Below are 14,756 nucleotides of genomic sequence, written 5' to 3'. Positions count from 1 at the left end.
ATTCCTCCGGACATTCGGGCCCGCGTCGCCGGATTTATCTAACAAATACGCAGGGTATCGCGTTCCACTGACGCCGAGTGTCCACACGCTAAATGCCTGCAAAACCAACTCAGGATGTCACGAAGTTGAACTGAAAGGTCGCGGGGCAAGGCCACCCGCAGCGGTGCGGGGCGGGAAAGCGGCCCTCGGCCGGCCGGACACCGCGCGGTCACCCCGGCCGCCCCCGAGGACACGGCGGCTGGCCGCCCCTTCCGCGGACGAGGAGACCGAGGCTCGGAGCGGCGCCGGGCCCCGGGCCAGCTCGGCCAAGGCCGGACCACAGCCTCGGGTCCGCGGGGACGACGCCCAGGGAGGTTTCACGGAGGCGACCGGGGGCTGATTGCGGGGGAGCAGGCGGCGCTGGCGCTGGGGCACCGCTGTCCTGCGGCGATCCGGACCCCGCCCCGGGTGTGGGTGGTCAGGGTCTGCACGCGTGAACAGAGCCCCGGCTCCGGGGGAGACAGCGGCCCCAGGTAAGCGGGGGCCGGGGCGGCCGGGGCGGGCCGAGCTCCCCACCCCTCGCACCCCGTCCCCTTCCCCTGCAGCGTCCGAATGCCTCCCGGGATTCCCGGACGATCCCGCGAGCGCGCGAGATCCCGTGCGATGCGGTCGCTCTCTCGGGAGGGCCACGTGAACGCGCCTCTGAGCGCGAAAAGGCGGCTGACGACCAGTTTTGGCCCTTCGGAGCCGCCGTCCCGGCGCGGGCCGCGCGGGCCGCCGTGTCCCTCGACGGCCGCCGTGCGTCCGTTACGTGGCAGCCGCCCGCGCCAGCCAATCGTCGGCGCCCGCATCAGCCCCGTCGGCGGCGCAGCCGGAAGGGGCGGAGCTGAGGCGGCGGCGGCGGCGGCGGCTGAGCGGCGGCGGCGGCGGCGGCTGTGGAGGCCGCAGTCCGGTCCTGGCCTGGGCCCCCGTGCCACGATGGTGACGCTCGCTGAGCTGCTGGTGCTGCTGGCCGCGCTGCTGGCCACGGCCTCGGGCTACTTCGTCAGCATCGACGCGCACGCCGAGGAGTGCTTCTTCGAGCGGGTCACCTCGGGCACCAAGATGGGCCTCATTTTCGAGGTGGCCGAGGGCGGCTTCCTGGACATCGACGTGGAGGTGCGGGCGCGCTGCCCGCGGCCGAGGCGGGGTCGCGGGGCCTGCGGGGGAGAGGCTCGGAGGCGGCCGTCGGGCAGGGCGGGGCCGGGGCCGCCGCCCCTCGACCCGTGGGCTCGGGTCTCCAGCGCCGCACGCGAGGCGCCGTGGGGGCCCGGCCGCGGCGGCGGAGCTGGGCGCGGGAAGCAAGCGCTCTCGGTGCTGCGGGCGACTGTTGGAGCGCGGCGTGGAAACTTTTGAAAAAAGTGGTGGGAAGGCAGCGAGGCGGGCCCGGCGGCGCGTGGGCGTCGAACCAGCGTTTGGCCCGTCTGTTGCTCGGGGACCCGGGAGGGGGAGAGGTGCAGTCGGGTCGTGCGTTTTGGGCGGAGGGATGGCAGCGTATCTGGAGCGAGCTGGGGATCGTTTGTAATAGGCCGGCGGGGAGCACCTGTCAGCGTGGGCCTCAGAAGTCCGCCGTTCGGATTACGGGGCCGGGGCGGGCGGAGAGCAGGTGCCTGGAGCAGCCCTGCCAGCTGGCTGGGAGCTGGCCGGGACGGGGACTTTCGCGCTCCGCGTTTTCCCTTGAAGCAGATTAAACGTTGACTTCCTAGAGTTCTGTGTCCCTGAGCGGCTCTGATTGGGTTTTGATGGAAGTCGCTTGCTTGCTGGTGGTGGAAGGCCGGTTGCAGGCCACGTGTAAGGTGCGGGATCCGTGTGAGGGGATCGAGGTTTAAACCGGACAAGCGAGACCTCCACGGAGTCGGTGACGACAGGTGCTCTAGAGAGCCAGGGGACGGGCCGTTTTCCACGGAGCGGGAGAGCGTGGCCGGCCGCCGCTGTCGCTGTCACTGTGCAGGTGCTGCCCTGTGCGTAGTGGGTCTCCGCGGCCGGCAGACGCTGCTTGCCAAGTTCGTGATGCCGAATTCTAGGTGACCTTTCCTGTCTGTCCGCCCTCCTCCAGATCACAGGCCCTGACAATAAAGGGATCTACAAAGGGGACCGGGAGTCCAGTGGGAAGTACACGTTTGCTGCTCACATGGACGGGACGTACAAGTTCTGTTTCAGCAACAGGATGTCCACCATGACCCCAAAGATCGTGATGTTCACCATCGACATTGGGGAGGCCCCGAAGGGCCAGGACATGGAGACAGAAGGTGAGCCGGCGGCACTCCCTGCGCGCTGGTGTCTGGCAGAACCCAGCACTGGGCTCTTAGAACTCTTTTCCTCCTCGTCAGTTCACCGCCCTTAAGCTGTGTTATCTCTTTGGAGATGTAGTTGCTACTTAAGCAAGTGCCCTGATGGACAAGTTTCTGGAAGTTCACTCTTCGTGGCTGCCCCTCTGGGTCACTTGTCCCTGGTGGTCTCAGGCGTTAGGGTGCAGAGTCGTGGGCAGTTTGTTGTGTTATTTCCTGGTCCTGGTGTATATGACTACTGTGGCTAAACTTTTCGGTTTTTTCCTCGTGTTCACGTCTTCTGCTTCTTCAGGTGGTGGAGACACGTGGGACGGTACGTGCACTGCCGACGACAGCATCCTGTTTGCATCGTTGTGTTTGCCAGTGTCTAATCTCTGCTTTCCTTTTTTCTAACCTCAGTTTGCTGGCATGAGTGTGTTTCTTTCTTAAAAAAAAAAAAAAGTGCAACTAATGAGATTGATTATTGTGGTTTTCTATTTGGTTGACAGGAGTATGAGTTATTTTAAAATTAGTATCAGGGAGAACACAGTGATTGACGTGTCAGTAGTAACATTTTGATTCCTCACAGTGAAAACTGAAGGGTGGGAAAGAAGTGTCCTAATTAAACCTAGCTAATTGCAGATGGGGCTTGGATAACTAATCTTGCAGGCTTGTGTTACCATTCAAGCTTCTGGCTCGCAGCTTGTTTGGATATGGAATGCAGCGCTAGGAGCCATGTGCAGATAACAGTGAAAAATGTTCTCTCGGCCACATGTGTGGATAGGTTGCTTATTACCCAGCTGACCAGCAGTGACCCTGACTGGCTGTTCTGGATTAATTGCTTGTGTGTGCGCATGTGTGTTTGTTTGGGGACCACAGTGTGTGTGTGTGGAGACCACAGTACATGTGTGTGTGCATTTGGGGACCACATTAAGTGTGTGTGTGTGTGTATGCGTGCGTTTGGGGACTACAGTACCTGTGTGTGTGTGTGCACGGGTGCATGCGTGCGTTTGGGGACCACAGTATGTGTGTGTGCGCATGTGTGTTTGTGTGTGGACCACAGTATGTGTGTGACTGTGTGTGTGTTTGGGGACCATAGTACGTGTGTGCATGTGTTTGGGACCACAGTACCTATGTGTGTGGGTGTGTGCATTTGGGGACCACAGTACATGTGTGTGTGTGCGTGTGCGTGCGTTTGGGGACCACAGTATGTGTGTGCATATGTGTGTGTGTTTATGTGTGTGTAGGGACCACAATACGTGTGTGTGCATTTGGGGACCACAGTACATGTGTATGTGCACACGTATGTGTGGGGACCACAGTACTGTGTGTGTGCATTTGGGGACCACAGTACGTGTGTGTGTATGCACATGTATTTGGGGACCACAGTGTATGTGTGTGTATGTGTGTGTGTATGTGTATGTACACATGTATTTGGGGACCACAATACATGTGTGCGCTCATGTGTTTGGGGACCACAGTACGTGTGTGTGCACGCATGTGTTTGGGGACCACAGTATGTGTGTGCACTCGTGTGTTTGGGGACCACAGTACATGTGTGTGTGCACGTGTGCTTTTGGAGACCACAGTACATGCCAGGATTTTTAGAAGCTAGCAGTTGTTTAGACGCCCCCTCGCACTAGCATGATAACATCGTCCAAGCTCGGGAATCATGCTACTTAGTGATTCCTGTGCTCATTTTTCAGGGTCTTGTGTTGGGCAGGACTTGGCTGTTCTTGAGAATTAGGAGTTTTTTGGGGAGCGTGTTATGTTTGTTCATTTTCTGCAAGTTGGTCCTATTTACATGGTTAGAAAATGGATGTTGGGGCCGGCACCGTGGCTTAACAGGCTAATCCTCCGCCTTGCGGTGCCGGCACACCGGGTTCTAGTCCCGGTCGGGGCTCCGGATTCTATCCCGGTTGCCCCTCTTCCAGGCCAGCTCTCTGCTATGGCCTGGGAAGGCAGTGGAGGATGGCCCAAGTCCTTGGGTCCTGTACCCGCATGGGAGACCAGGAGAAGCACCTGGCTCCTGGCTTCGGATCAGCACGATGCACCGTCCGCAGCGGCCATTGGAGGGTGAACCAACGGCAAAAAGGAAGACCTCTCTCTCTGTCTCACTATCCACTCTGCCTGTCAAAAAAAAAAAAAAGAAAGAAAAAAAGAAAAGAAAATGGATGTTGGAAGTCTTAGTAGTCCTTGAACAGTGTTTCACCTTCTTGATCTTGCTTGTTAATGTCAGGGAATGGCAGCTGTCAAGTCCCGCCTTCCTGCACTGAGTGGTTCTCAAGGCAGGGGGTCTTTACCTTCCAGGGCACCTTGGCCGTCTCAGCAGTGCTTTGGAGTCTGGGTGGCTGCCGCTGGCACCTAGAGACTAGAGGCCGTGGGTGTGGCTGAGTCCTGCAGAAAGGCGTCGGCCAGCTCCCCACGACATGGGACACGTGGCCAAAATGTTGGCAGTGCCACGCCGCAAAGCCCTCAGCTGAAGGTTCTGTGTGGTGCACGGGCCTTCTGAAGTGAAGCTGGTGAGGAACTTACCCGCATTAAATGTCGGGTGGCTCTTAGCTTCTTTTTAGGAGTTTAGGATTGTGGGCATCTGGCACCCCAGGGAGGCCCTGGGTCTAGGGTGGGGGTGAACAGAGTCCCCTTGTCCTGAGAATTTTCCCTTGTATTGCTTCTTCTCTGCCTTCTTGCTCATTGCCATAGCACTGCCTAGAAACATGTGCTTATTCTTTAGAAACAGTGTTTTGTATTTTATAAGCTTATATATTAATTTATTTGAGAGAACTCCCATCCACTGGTCTGTCCCCTGGAGTACTTGTAAGGGCTGGAGCTGGGCTGAGCCAAAGCTGGGAGCCAGGAGCTCACTCCACGTCTCCCGAGACGGTGGCAGGAACCCAGTCAGTTGAGCCATTGCTGCTGCCTCCCAGGGTCTGTATTAGCAGAAAGCTAGATTCAGGAGCTGGAGCTGGGAATAGAAGCTGTGCACGCTGCTGTGGGATGTGGGCATTCGAACCTCCGTCTTAACCACCAAGCCAAGTGTCTTCTCCCTCGATTTTGGTTAAGGTAGATTATCTGGTAGAAGACTCCGCGTAGCTGAGAGCTCGTGTCTGTGTTTGCAATACCTGCTGCTCCCCACGCTGTGAGCTCATTGTTTGACGGTCATGGAGTGATTGAGCTGCTGCGGATTTTCCCAAGAGTGCCATGCTTTTTCTGCTCAGCTTTGGGAAGTCTGAAAGTCTGTTTTGGTGTTACTTCTGAATTAACGTTTAGAGTTAATGTGATTCTTAGGAGGAGATTCAATTTTAGTTTAAGTGTTATATGTATAGGATATTGATTCTTAAATACATACCTGCTCGTTTAATTCAAAATATTCATGGAAAATAGTTTTGGTGCAAGAAATGTTGAAATCCATGCAGAGTTTTTCTTGGGAACTCATTTTCTGTGAACTTTTTTATTTTTTTTTATTTTTTACAGGCAGAGTGGACAGTGAGAGAGAGAGAGAGACAGAGAGAAAGGTCTTCCTTTGCCGTTGGTTCACCCTCTAATGGCCACCGCGGTAGGCGCGCTGCGGCCGGCGCACCGCGCTGTTCCGATGGCAGGAGCCAGGTGCTTCTCCTGGTCTCCCATGGGGTGCAGAGCCCAAACACTTGGGCCATCTTGGGCCATCCTCCACTGCACTCCCTGGCCACAGCAGAGAGCTGGCCTGGAAGAGGGGCAACCGGGACAGGATCGGTGCCCCGACCGGGACTAGAACCCGGTGTGCCGGCGCCGCAAGGCGGAGGATTAGCCTGTTGAGCCACGGCGCCGGCTCATTTTCTGTGAACTTTTTGAAGCCTTTAATGTTTATTTTGTGCTCTCTCTCCCTCAGTCTTTACTTCTCTGTAGTTTATTCATCAGTAAATGTCATATATCAGCAACAGTTCATTACAAGACAATTGTAGTGTCAACTGTTTTCCTTTAGTAAGCATTTTATAGTATATTTTCTACCTTGAAAGAAGTTTCTCTCCTGGGAATGAACTTTCACAAAATGCTTTGAGAATTAAATTGTTACCAATGCTTCAACAGTGGTCCACGTTGATGTCGGAGCCATTCTAAACATAGTTCCTTTTAGAAGCCTCTCTGAGGACTGTTTTTATTGTTAAACAAGTATTTCTTGAAGAGAGATTGTCAAATGTGTGCTAACATGTGTTCAAATCCTTCCGTAGCTCACCAGAACAAGCTAGAAGAAATGATCAATGAGCTGGCAGTGGCCATGACAGCCGTAAAGCATGAGCAGGAGTACATGGAGGTGCGAGAGAGGATACACAGAGCCAGTAAGTGCAGCCGTGTGGTGTGACTGACGTCTGTTCTCCCTCGCTTGGAAACTCAACGTGTCGTGCTAGACACTGACTTTATTTATTTATTAAAGACATATATTTATTTGAAAGGCAGAGTTACACAGAGATATCTTCCGTCTGCTGGACTCCCCCAAATGGCTGTAACAGCCAGGGCCTGACCAGGACAAAGCCAGGAGCCTGGAACTCCATCCGGGTCTCCCATGTTGATAACAGGGGCTCAGGTACTTGTGCCATCTTCTGCTCTTCCCAGGCACGTCAATAGGAAGCTGGATCTGAAGTGGAGCAGCGGGGACTCAAACTCGCGTCCATAGGGGATGACAGCATTGCCAACAGTGACTTAATCTACTGCACCAAAACGCTGGCCCACTAAACCTTTTTTTTTTCTTCTTGTAAGATTTATTTATTTGTAAGACACAGAGAGAGGGAGAGACGGAGATAAATCTTCCATCCTCTCACTCAACTCCCCAAATTGCCACAGCAGCTGGAGCTGAGCTGATCAGCAGCCAGGATCCCCTTCTGGGTCTCCCACACGCATGCAGGAGCCCACACACTTGGGCCATCTCCCACTGCTTTCCCAGGCCATAAGCAGAGAGCTGTAGCAGAAGAGGAGCAGCCAGGACATGAACATGCATTCATATAGGATGCAGGCGCCACAGGTGGAGGCTTAGCCCACTGCACCACAGTACTGGTCCTGGCCTACTAAACTTTGACTTTAAAAATGCACTTGTGGAGGCTGGCGCTGTGGTGCATTGGGTAAAGCTGCCACCTGCAGTGCTGGCATTCCATGTGGACACCGGTTCGAGTCCCAGCTGTTCCACTTCCAATCCAGCTCTCTGCTATGCCCTGGGAAAGCAGTAGAAGATGGCTCACGTCCTTGGGCCCCTGTACCTGCGTGGGAGACCCGGAAGAAGCTCCTGGCTCTTGGCTTCAAATTGTCCCAGTTCTGGCTGTTGCAGCCACTTGGGGAGTGAACCAGCAGATGGAAGACCTCTTTCTCTCTGCCTCTGCCTCTCTGTAACTCTGCCTTTCAAATAAGTAAATAAATAAATCTTAAAAAAAAAAAAACAAAAAACTTGTGGAAAAATATTTTTTGAGTATACACATTTAGAGTGTTGCACTAAATTATAGTATATTATTGGGGCATTTTAAATCATAAAGCACTATTAAGATTCATCATAAGTTGCTGTGATTTTTTTTACATTGCATGGTAAGCTAAGGAGTAAGCTGATGGATTTCTTAAGGAGAGGGGGAAAGAGAAATCATAAATTGAGTATTACAGTCGGTTTTATAATTATCTCATTGTTTTATACCAGTGTTATAAGGTACACTGAGATTTAAACTTTTTTCTCAAGCAGAAGGTCTACTCTAGTTAGAATAGAAAATAGCAGAGCATTTACATGGGCAAGTCACCAGGTGGGTATCTGGGTTCCGAGATTTGTGAGTTGGGAACAGTGGTGATTAGTACCTTGTGTTCGGTTACAGAAGTCTGTGTAGCGCACAGCCTAGCATTGTATATTAGACTTTTGCATTTCAAATTAAGAGGTGCCATATTGACTTGCAGACCAAATGCCATGCTTTAAGTCTTTGATCCTCCAAGTAGTTCTTTGCTCTGAATTGGGCTAGGGAGTGGACAGAAGATTGACCCAGAGACTGGCACATCTTGAAATTAAGATGGGGTTTCTGCTCCTGTTACTCCTTAAATTTATTCCTGCCACTGCTGGAGATGTGCTTTCAGGTAGAGCCCTTACCTGGGCAGGATATGGGGTAAATGTAACAGACCGGAGAAGCCCCTCGAGTCCGTGGGGCAGTGGGGCACACTTCTGCCTGTTCCCCCCACAATGTCTTTGCTGGCTGCCACTGTACACGTGATTATCCTCTGGGGTCTGCATCTTCTTGCCTCACCTTAGTTACCTTGCTGTAGTCGGAGGGCTAAGAATTTTCACTACTTTGCAGTTTTAACTAGTTAGACCAGATGGCTTTGATGACATCCCAAGCTCTTCGGAACACGGAGGCCAGGGGGTGTGCCTGTCTGCCGGTCTCCCACTGTTAGCTGCAGTGGAGATCCCCATATACTTGTTTCACAAATAGTGGGTTAGTAAGTACTCGTGTTAACAGTATTACAGCAGATAGCATGGGGTGAGATGATTGCATATCTTATGGGAGTGCCTGGATTTGAGTCCCAGCTCACTCTTGATTCCAGCTTCCTGCTGATGTGTACCCTAGGAGGCCATACGTGACAGCTCAAGCAGCTGAGTTCCAATTACCCACTTGGGACACCCTCGAGTTCCAGCTCCTGGCTTTGGCCTGGCCCAGCTCCAGCTTTTGTGGCATTTGGGGGAGTTTACCAGCAGATGGGTGATCTCTGTCTCTGCCTTTCAAGTAAATAAAAAACAGAAGTGTTACAGGTTGAGTATCCCTTATCCCAAGTGCATGGGACCAGAAGTGTTCAGATGTCAGTTTTTTAGGTCTTGGAATATTTACATGGGCTTTTCCGTGAGCACCTATAATCTGAAAATCTGAAATCCCAAATGCTACAGGAAATTAAGCTTTTTTTTTAAAAAAATTTTTTTATTTATTTATTTATTTGAAAGGCAGAGAGAGTGAGTGAGCGAGCGAGCATGGGCGCTTCCATCCACTTGTTCACTCCCCAATTGGCCACAATGGCTGGAGCTGGACTGGTCTGAAGCCAGGAGCCAGGAACTTCTGGGCCTCCCGTGCAGGTGCAGGGACCCAAGGAATTGGGCCATCTTCCATTGCCTTCCCAGGCCATAGCAGAGAGCTGGATTGGAAGTGGGGCAGCCAGGACTTGAACTGGTGCCCATATGGGACTCTGGCACTGCAGGTGGCACCTTCACCTGCTGCACCACAGTGCTGGCCCTGAAGTTAAACCTTGATTCATCGTGTCTGGGCCCCAGAAGTGTTGGATTTTGGAGCATTTCAGGATTTGGAGCATTTCAGTTTTCAGAGCATTTTGGGTTTCAATATCTGAATTGCGGATGCTCAACCGATAGCAGTTTATAGAATTGAAGTTTCAGGCACTCAGTTTATTTATGTAAACTGAATAGTTCCCAGTGTTTCTGTATACATCTGTATAGCCCCTACCCCTTGGAGGTGAACTTTGCGAGACCTTTGCTCCAGTGACGGTGCTGCCTCCAGACCAGGTGATAGGTGAACTGCGTAAACGTGCCTTATGCTTGCTCTCCTAGCTGTCTACCTTCTGTTGTAGTGCTTCAGTGTGTTCTCCTTAAAGATGTACTTTTCTCTAAATTAAAGAAGAGATAATTTTTTGTTTTGTTAATTTGAGAGCAACACAGAGTGGTACAGACAGGGTAGATCTCCCATTCATTAGTTCACTTTCTAAGTGCATGTAGTAACCAGGCCAGGCCAAAGCCAATAGTCAGGAACGCACTCCAGGGTTACCACATGGGTGACAGAAACCCAATCACTTGAGCCATCCCCATTGCCTCAAAGGGTCTACCCCGAAGCTGGAGTCAGGAGCTGGAAGTGGCTGTCGAATGTAGGCTCTCCGATACGGAATGTGGGTGTCTTAACTGGTTAACTACTAGGAGAGAGAAATATGTTTTGTTTTGTTTTTTTTTTTTGACAGGCAGAGTGGACAGTGAGAGAGACAGAGAGAAAGGTCTTCCTTTGCCGTTGGTTCACCCTCCAATGGCCACTGCGGCCGGCGCATTGTGCTGATCCGAAGGCAGGAGCCAGGTGCCTCTCCTGGTCTCCCATGCAGGTGCAGGGCCCAAGCACTTGGGCCATCCTCCACTGCCTTCCCGGGCCACAGCAGAGAGCTGGCCTGGAAGAGGGGCAACCGGGACAGAATCTGGCGCCCCGAGCGGGACTAGAACCCAGAGTGCCGGCACCGCAAGGTGGAGGATTAGCCTATTGAGCTGCAGCGCCGGCCAAGAAATATGTTTTATATTTACAATTAAGAGATTGTGTGGGGCTGGGGTTGTATTTCAGGTTAAGCTGCCGTCTGTAATGCCGGCATCCCATATAAGCACCAGTTTGAGTCCTGGCTGCTCTACTTCCAGTCTGTCTCCCTGCTAATGTGCATAGGAAAGAGTGGAAGATGGCCCAAGTGGTTGGGCCCCTGCACCCATGTGGGAGACCTAGAAGAAGCTCTTGGCTCCTGGCTTTGGCCTGGTCAGGCCCTGGCTGTTGTGGCCACTTGGGAAATAAGTAGCAAATGGAAGATCTCTGTCTCTCCCTTCCTCTCTCTAACTCTACTTTTCAGATAAATAAATAAATCTTTTTTTAAAAAAAAAGATTTGTTTGGGCCGGCGCCGTGGCTCACTAGGCTAATCCTCCGCCTTGCGGCGCCGGCACACCAGGTTCTAGTCCCGGTCGGGGCACCGATCCTGTCCCGGTTGCCCCTGTTCCAGGCCAGCTCTCTGCTGTGGCCAGGGAGTGCAGTGGAGGATGGCCCAAGTGCTTGGGCTCTGCACCCCATGGGAGACCAGGATAAGCACCTGGCTCCTGCCATCGGAACAGCGCGGTGCGCCGGCCCAGCGTGCTACCGCGGCGGCCATTGGAGGGTGAACCAACGGCAAAAGGAAGACCTTTCTCTCTGTCTCTCTCTCACTGTCCACTCTGCCTGTCAAAAAAAAAAAAAAAAAAATTGTTTGAAATGCAGAGTGATAGGGAGACAGAGAGAGAGATCTTCCATCCATAGGTTCATACCCTAAATGGCCAAAATGGCCAGGTCTGGGCCAGGCTGAAGCCAGAAGCCTGGAACTCCATCAGGGCCTCCCTTGTGGGTGGAAGGGTCCCAAGTTCTGGAGCTACCTTCCATTACCTTCCCAGGTGCATTAGCGTGGAGATAGATGGGACTCGAACCAGTGTTCAGATATGGGATACTGATGTTGCAGGCAGTAGCTTAGCTTATTGTGCCACAACACCAGTCTCAACTCTTTAAGATTTTAAACACATTTTTCCTATGCCTCTAAATTCACTTTTAATGATTGCTTGGTATTTTGAAATATTTATGGAACCATGTATTAGACATAGTCCTAACATAATGAGTCATTCGAGTTATGTTAGGAATTGGTTGCTAGGTTTTCAGCGGAAGTAACCTCCATCTCATGGAGTTAGCACTAAAATTTCAGTGATTTTGGTGGTTTTTAGACTTTTAGTTAATGTTGTTCTTGGCAAGTGTCTATTTGAAAAGTCACATACTTTTGAATAATTGAAAGATAACCTCTTGGAAGCATGATAAATGCTTTTCACTTCCTGTTGATCATTAGTTCAATAGCTACGCCACAGCACCAGCCCCTACCAAGTAGTTTAAAAAAGTTAAGGCTGTAGAACTTGATCAGGAACTTGAAAGAGTAGTGATAAATTAAGCAGAGGAAAGTAATACAGTGTAGTCAGGACCTTAACTCCTGTGAATCAAATCCTTAGCTTTGAGCTTGGACTGCGTGATGACTTTTTTCTTTTTTTTCTTTCTTTCTTTTTTTTTTTTAAGATTTATTTATTTGAGAGTTACACAGAGAGAGAAGGAGAGATCTTTCATCCGCTGGTCCATTCCCCAGTTGGCCGCAACAGCTAGAGTTGGGCTGATCTGAAGCCAGGAGCCAGGAACTTTTTCCTGGCCTCCCGTGCGGGTGCAGGGGCCAAGGAATTGGGCCATCTTCTACTGCCTTCCCAGGCCACAGCAGAGAGGTGGATTGGAAGTGGGGCAGCCAGGACATGAACCGATGTCCATATGGGATGCCAGCACTGCTGGCGGTGGCTTTATCCACTATGCCACAGTGCCAGCCCCATGATGGCTGTCTTGTATGTGACCTAGCTGGTGACAGAGAAGCCTCTCCCCTCTAGAGTGTGTGCCGGGTCCTCAGTAAGTACTTGCTGAATGAATGCTTAAGGGAGAAGACACTGACTAGGAGATAGTCCTTTTTGTTCAACTGTAATCTTGAAATAATAATTTTTTTAATGTCTATTTTCTGATTCAGCAAAAAGATTCTAATACAGGACATTTCAAGGATGAGAGAGAAAGGAGGTTGGAGTGGATTTTATTCCTGAAAGTGTGATCTTGGGCAATTCACACTTCCTTTTACTCTCCATTCATGAGCTTGGCTCTACTCACTCAATCTTTGTGATCCCTTTAAAGTTGTAAATCCCTGTTTCCAAGTATGTCCGTGTGTGGGGACAAATGCATTTAGACACTGTGAATGCTGTGTAAAATGCCACTTTCACATCCACACTAGGAGATGATTTATAATGCCTTATTTATTATGCCTTACTTGGGGGTATTGTTTTTAATTTCTTTTATCCTCCACAGTCAACGACAACACCAACAGCAGAGTGGTCCTCTGGTCCTTCTTTGAAGCCCTTGTCCTGGTTGCCATGACGTTGGGACAGATCTACTACCTGAAGAGGTTTTTTGAAGTCCGGAGGGTGGTTTAAAAAGCCTTTTCCTGAGGATCCCAAACTCATAACTCACTGTTTACCAAACACCTTGGTCATAATAATGTCATTAGTTTCTGTTTCTCTTTTCTGAACTGTACATTTCACGGTTTGGTTTATGTTTTCTTTGCGACGAGTAGATAGTGGGGGAGAAACACCTTAAGAAAGTGACAGTGAAAATCTGACATCTGGCATAATTTCTTAACATGCTGCCTTCATGATACAAGTCCTTTCAGAACTCAAACACTGTAAATGACACATAGGAGTAGAGTCTTCAGGAGATCTTTTGTTTTCATACTAAATTGCAGCTTGGTCAGGATATTGGCACAGTGCCTGACAGATCTCTACTAAAATGACTGCATTTTTGGGTCCCCTCATCCTGTGGCTCACGTCATTAAAAAGTCATTTTGTTGAGTCCGTGTGAGGAGCAGCAATCTGAATCTTGCCATTGTTGGCCTTGCCTAATGGCAGAGTTCTCTTGGAGCACCTGCTTGTGCTGGGTCATTCTATGTTGTTTGTTTTTGCTTTAAAGGTAAGACTCCTCTGACACACAGTTCCCCCTCTGTTTTTTACATCAAACTTTAGGCTTCAGTCACCTCCATATAAATTGATGACAGAAGCATCTAATAACCATCGTCTGGCTTCTGCCCAATCTTGTCAGAAGTTGCTCTAAAAGCCACTCTCCAGGTGTTTCAGCAAATGCTAGTGCTCCCCCGTGCTGCCACGTCCACTCTTGGCAGGTACAAAGTATGCATTCATGTCACTGGAACAGTCTGGATTTCTGATGTCAGAGGCTTAGAGCCTGTTGGGTTTTGTTGCGGTGACATCCAGCCACTATTTTATTTTTCACCAGTGGTCTTTGGGCCACTTTACCTAGGGCATTGGACGTCATGTCAGCTCTAGGGTTTTTTGTTTGTTTCTCCTGGGTTTTTCTTTTTTTGGCACATGTGAATTTTGTTTTATATAGAACGGAATGACTTTTCTCTTCGATCTCTGATGATGGGTTTGAAATTAAAGGAGCATCTGTTGTTGGTGTGGGGATGATCCAGGATTATGTTGTGACTGATGTATATTAGTTACTTGTACATTTTTTTTGGATCTTTGCAAGGGAAAAACTATAAGTAACAAGTTTTATATAATTAATTTAAATTTGTTACAGTTTCCATGTTGAGGACAAATACTTTTTCAACCTTGGATGACAATAACTTGCAACAGTTCATTGTTAAGGTGAGGGTGTTTCACCTTAGGGTAACTGTTGCTTGCCAATTTTGTGTGTGTGTGAAAACACTTCAAAACTGAATTAAAAGATGTAAATTTAAAATTGGTTATATATCTAATATGCCCCAGGTTCAGTAAATAAACAATTCTTTTTAAAAACAGTCAGTATTCTGCGTTTTATGTATTAATGGTGACTAATTCACATTTGGTACATACCAACACTCTGTGCTTTGTAAATTCATTTTTAATTGATGCCTGCAACAGGTGGGACTGGTCCAGGCTGAAGCCAGGAGCTCCGTCCATGTGTCTGATGTGGTTGGCGGGGACTCAGGTGCTTAAGCCAACACCTGCGGCGCCCCAGGTGTTAGCAGGAAGCTGGAGCAGAAGACAGATTTGATCCCGTGGTGTCTTTCTTTGATGATTATTTTTTTTAATTTGGGGGGAAAGTCTGAATTATTTGCACTCACTTTGCCACTGGCTTATGGATGTGGAAACAGGT

At 50.3% G+C, this 14,756-nt stretch overlaps 1 protein-coding gene across 1 annotated transcript; it reads left to right on the top strand.

The window, feature by feature from the left end:
* Window positions 1-883: 883 nt before the first annotated feature.
* TMED2 (transmembrane p24 trafficking protein 2) lies at window positions 884-14,418 on the top strand. Its single transcript, XM_062181963.1, has 4 exons — window positions 884-1,137; window positions 2,075-2,267; window positions 6,491-6,598; window positions 12,915-14,418. The coding sequence occupies exons 1-4, from the start codon at window positions 958-960 to the stop codon at window positions 13,037-13,039; spliced, it is 606 nt and encodes a 201-aa protein (XP_062037947.1). The 5' UTR covers window positions 884-957; the 3' UTR covers window positions 13,040-14,418.
* Window positions 14,419-14,756: the final 338 nt, after the last annotated feature.

The sequence above is a fragment of the Lepus europaeus genome, chromosome 23 (genome assembly GCF_033115175.1).
Source record: "Lepus europaeus isolate LE1 chromosome 23, mLepTim1.pri, whole genome shotgun sequence".
In the NCBI taxonomy this organism is placed as follows: domain Eukaryota; kingdom Metazoa; phylum Chordata; class Mammalia; order Lagomorpha; family Leporidae; genus Lepus; species Lepus europaeus.
The sequence above is the reverse complement of the archived record's forward strand: the minus strand, read 5'-3'. Positions and strand labels throughout refer to the sequence as shown.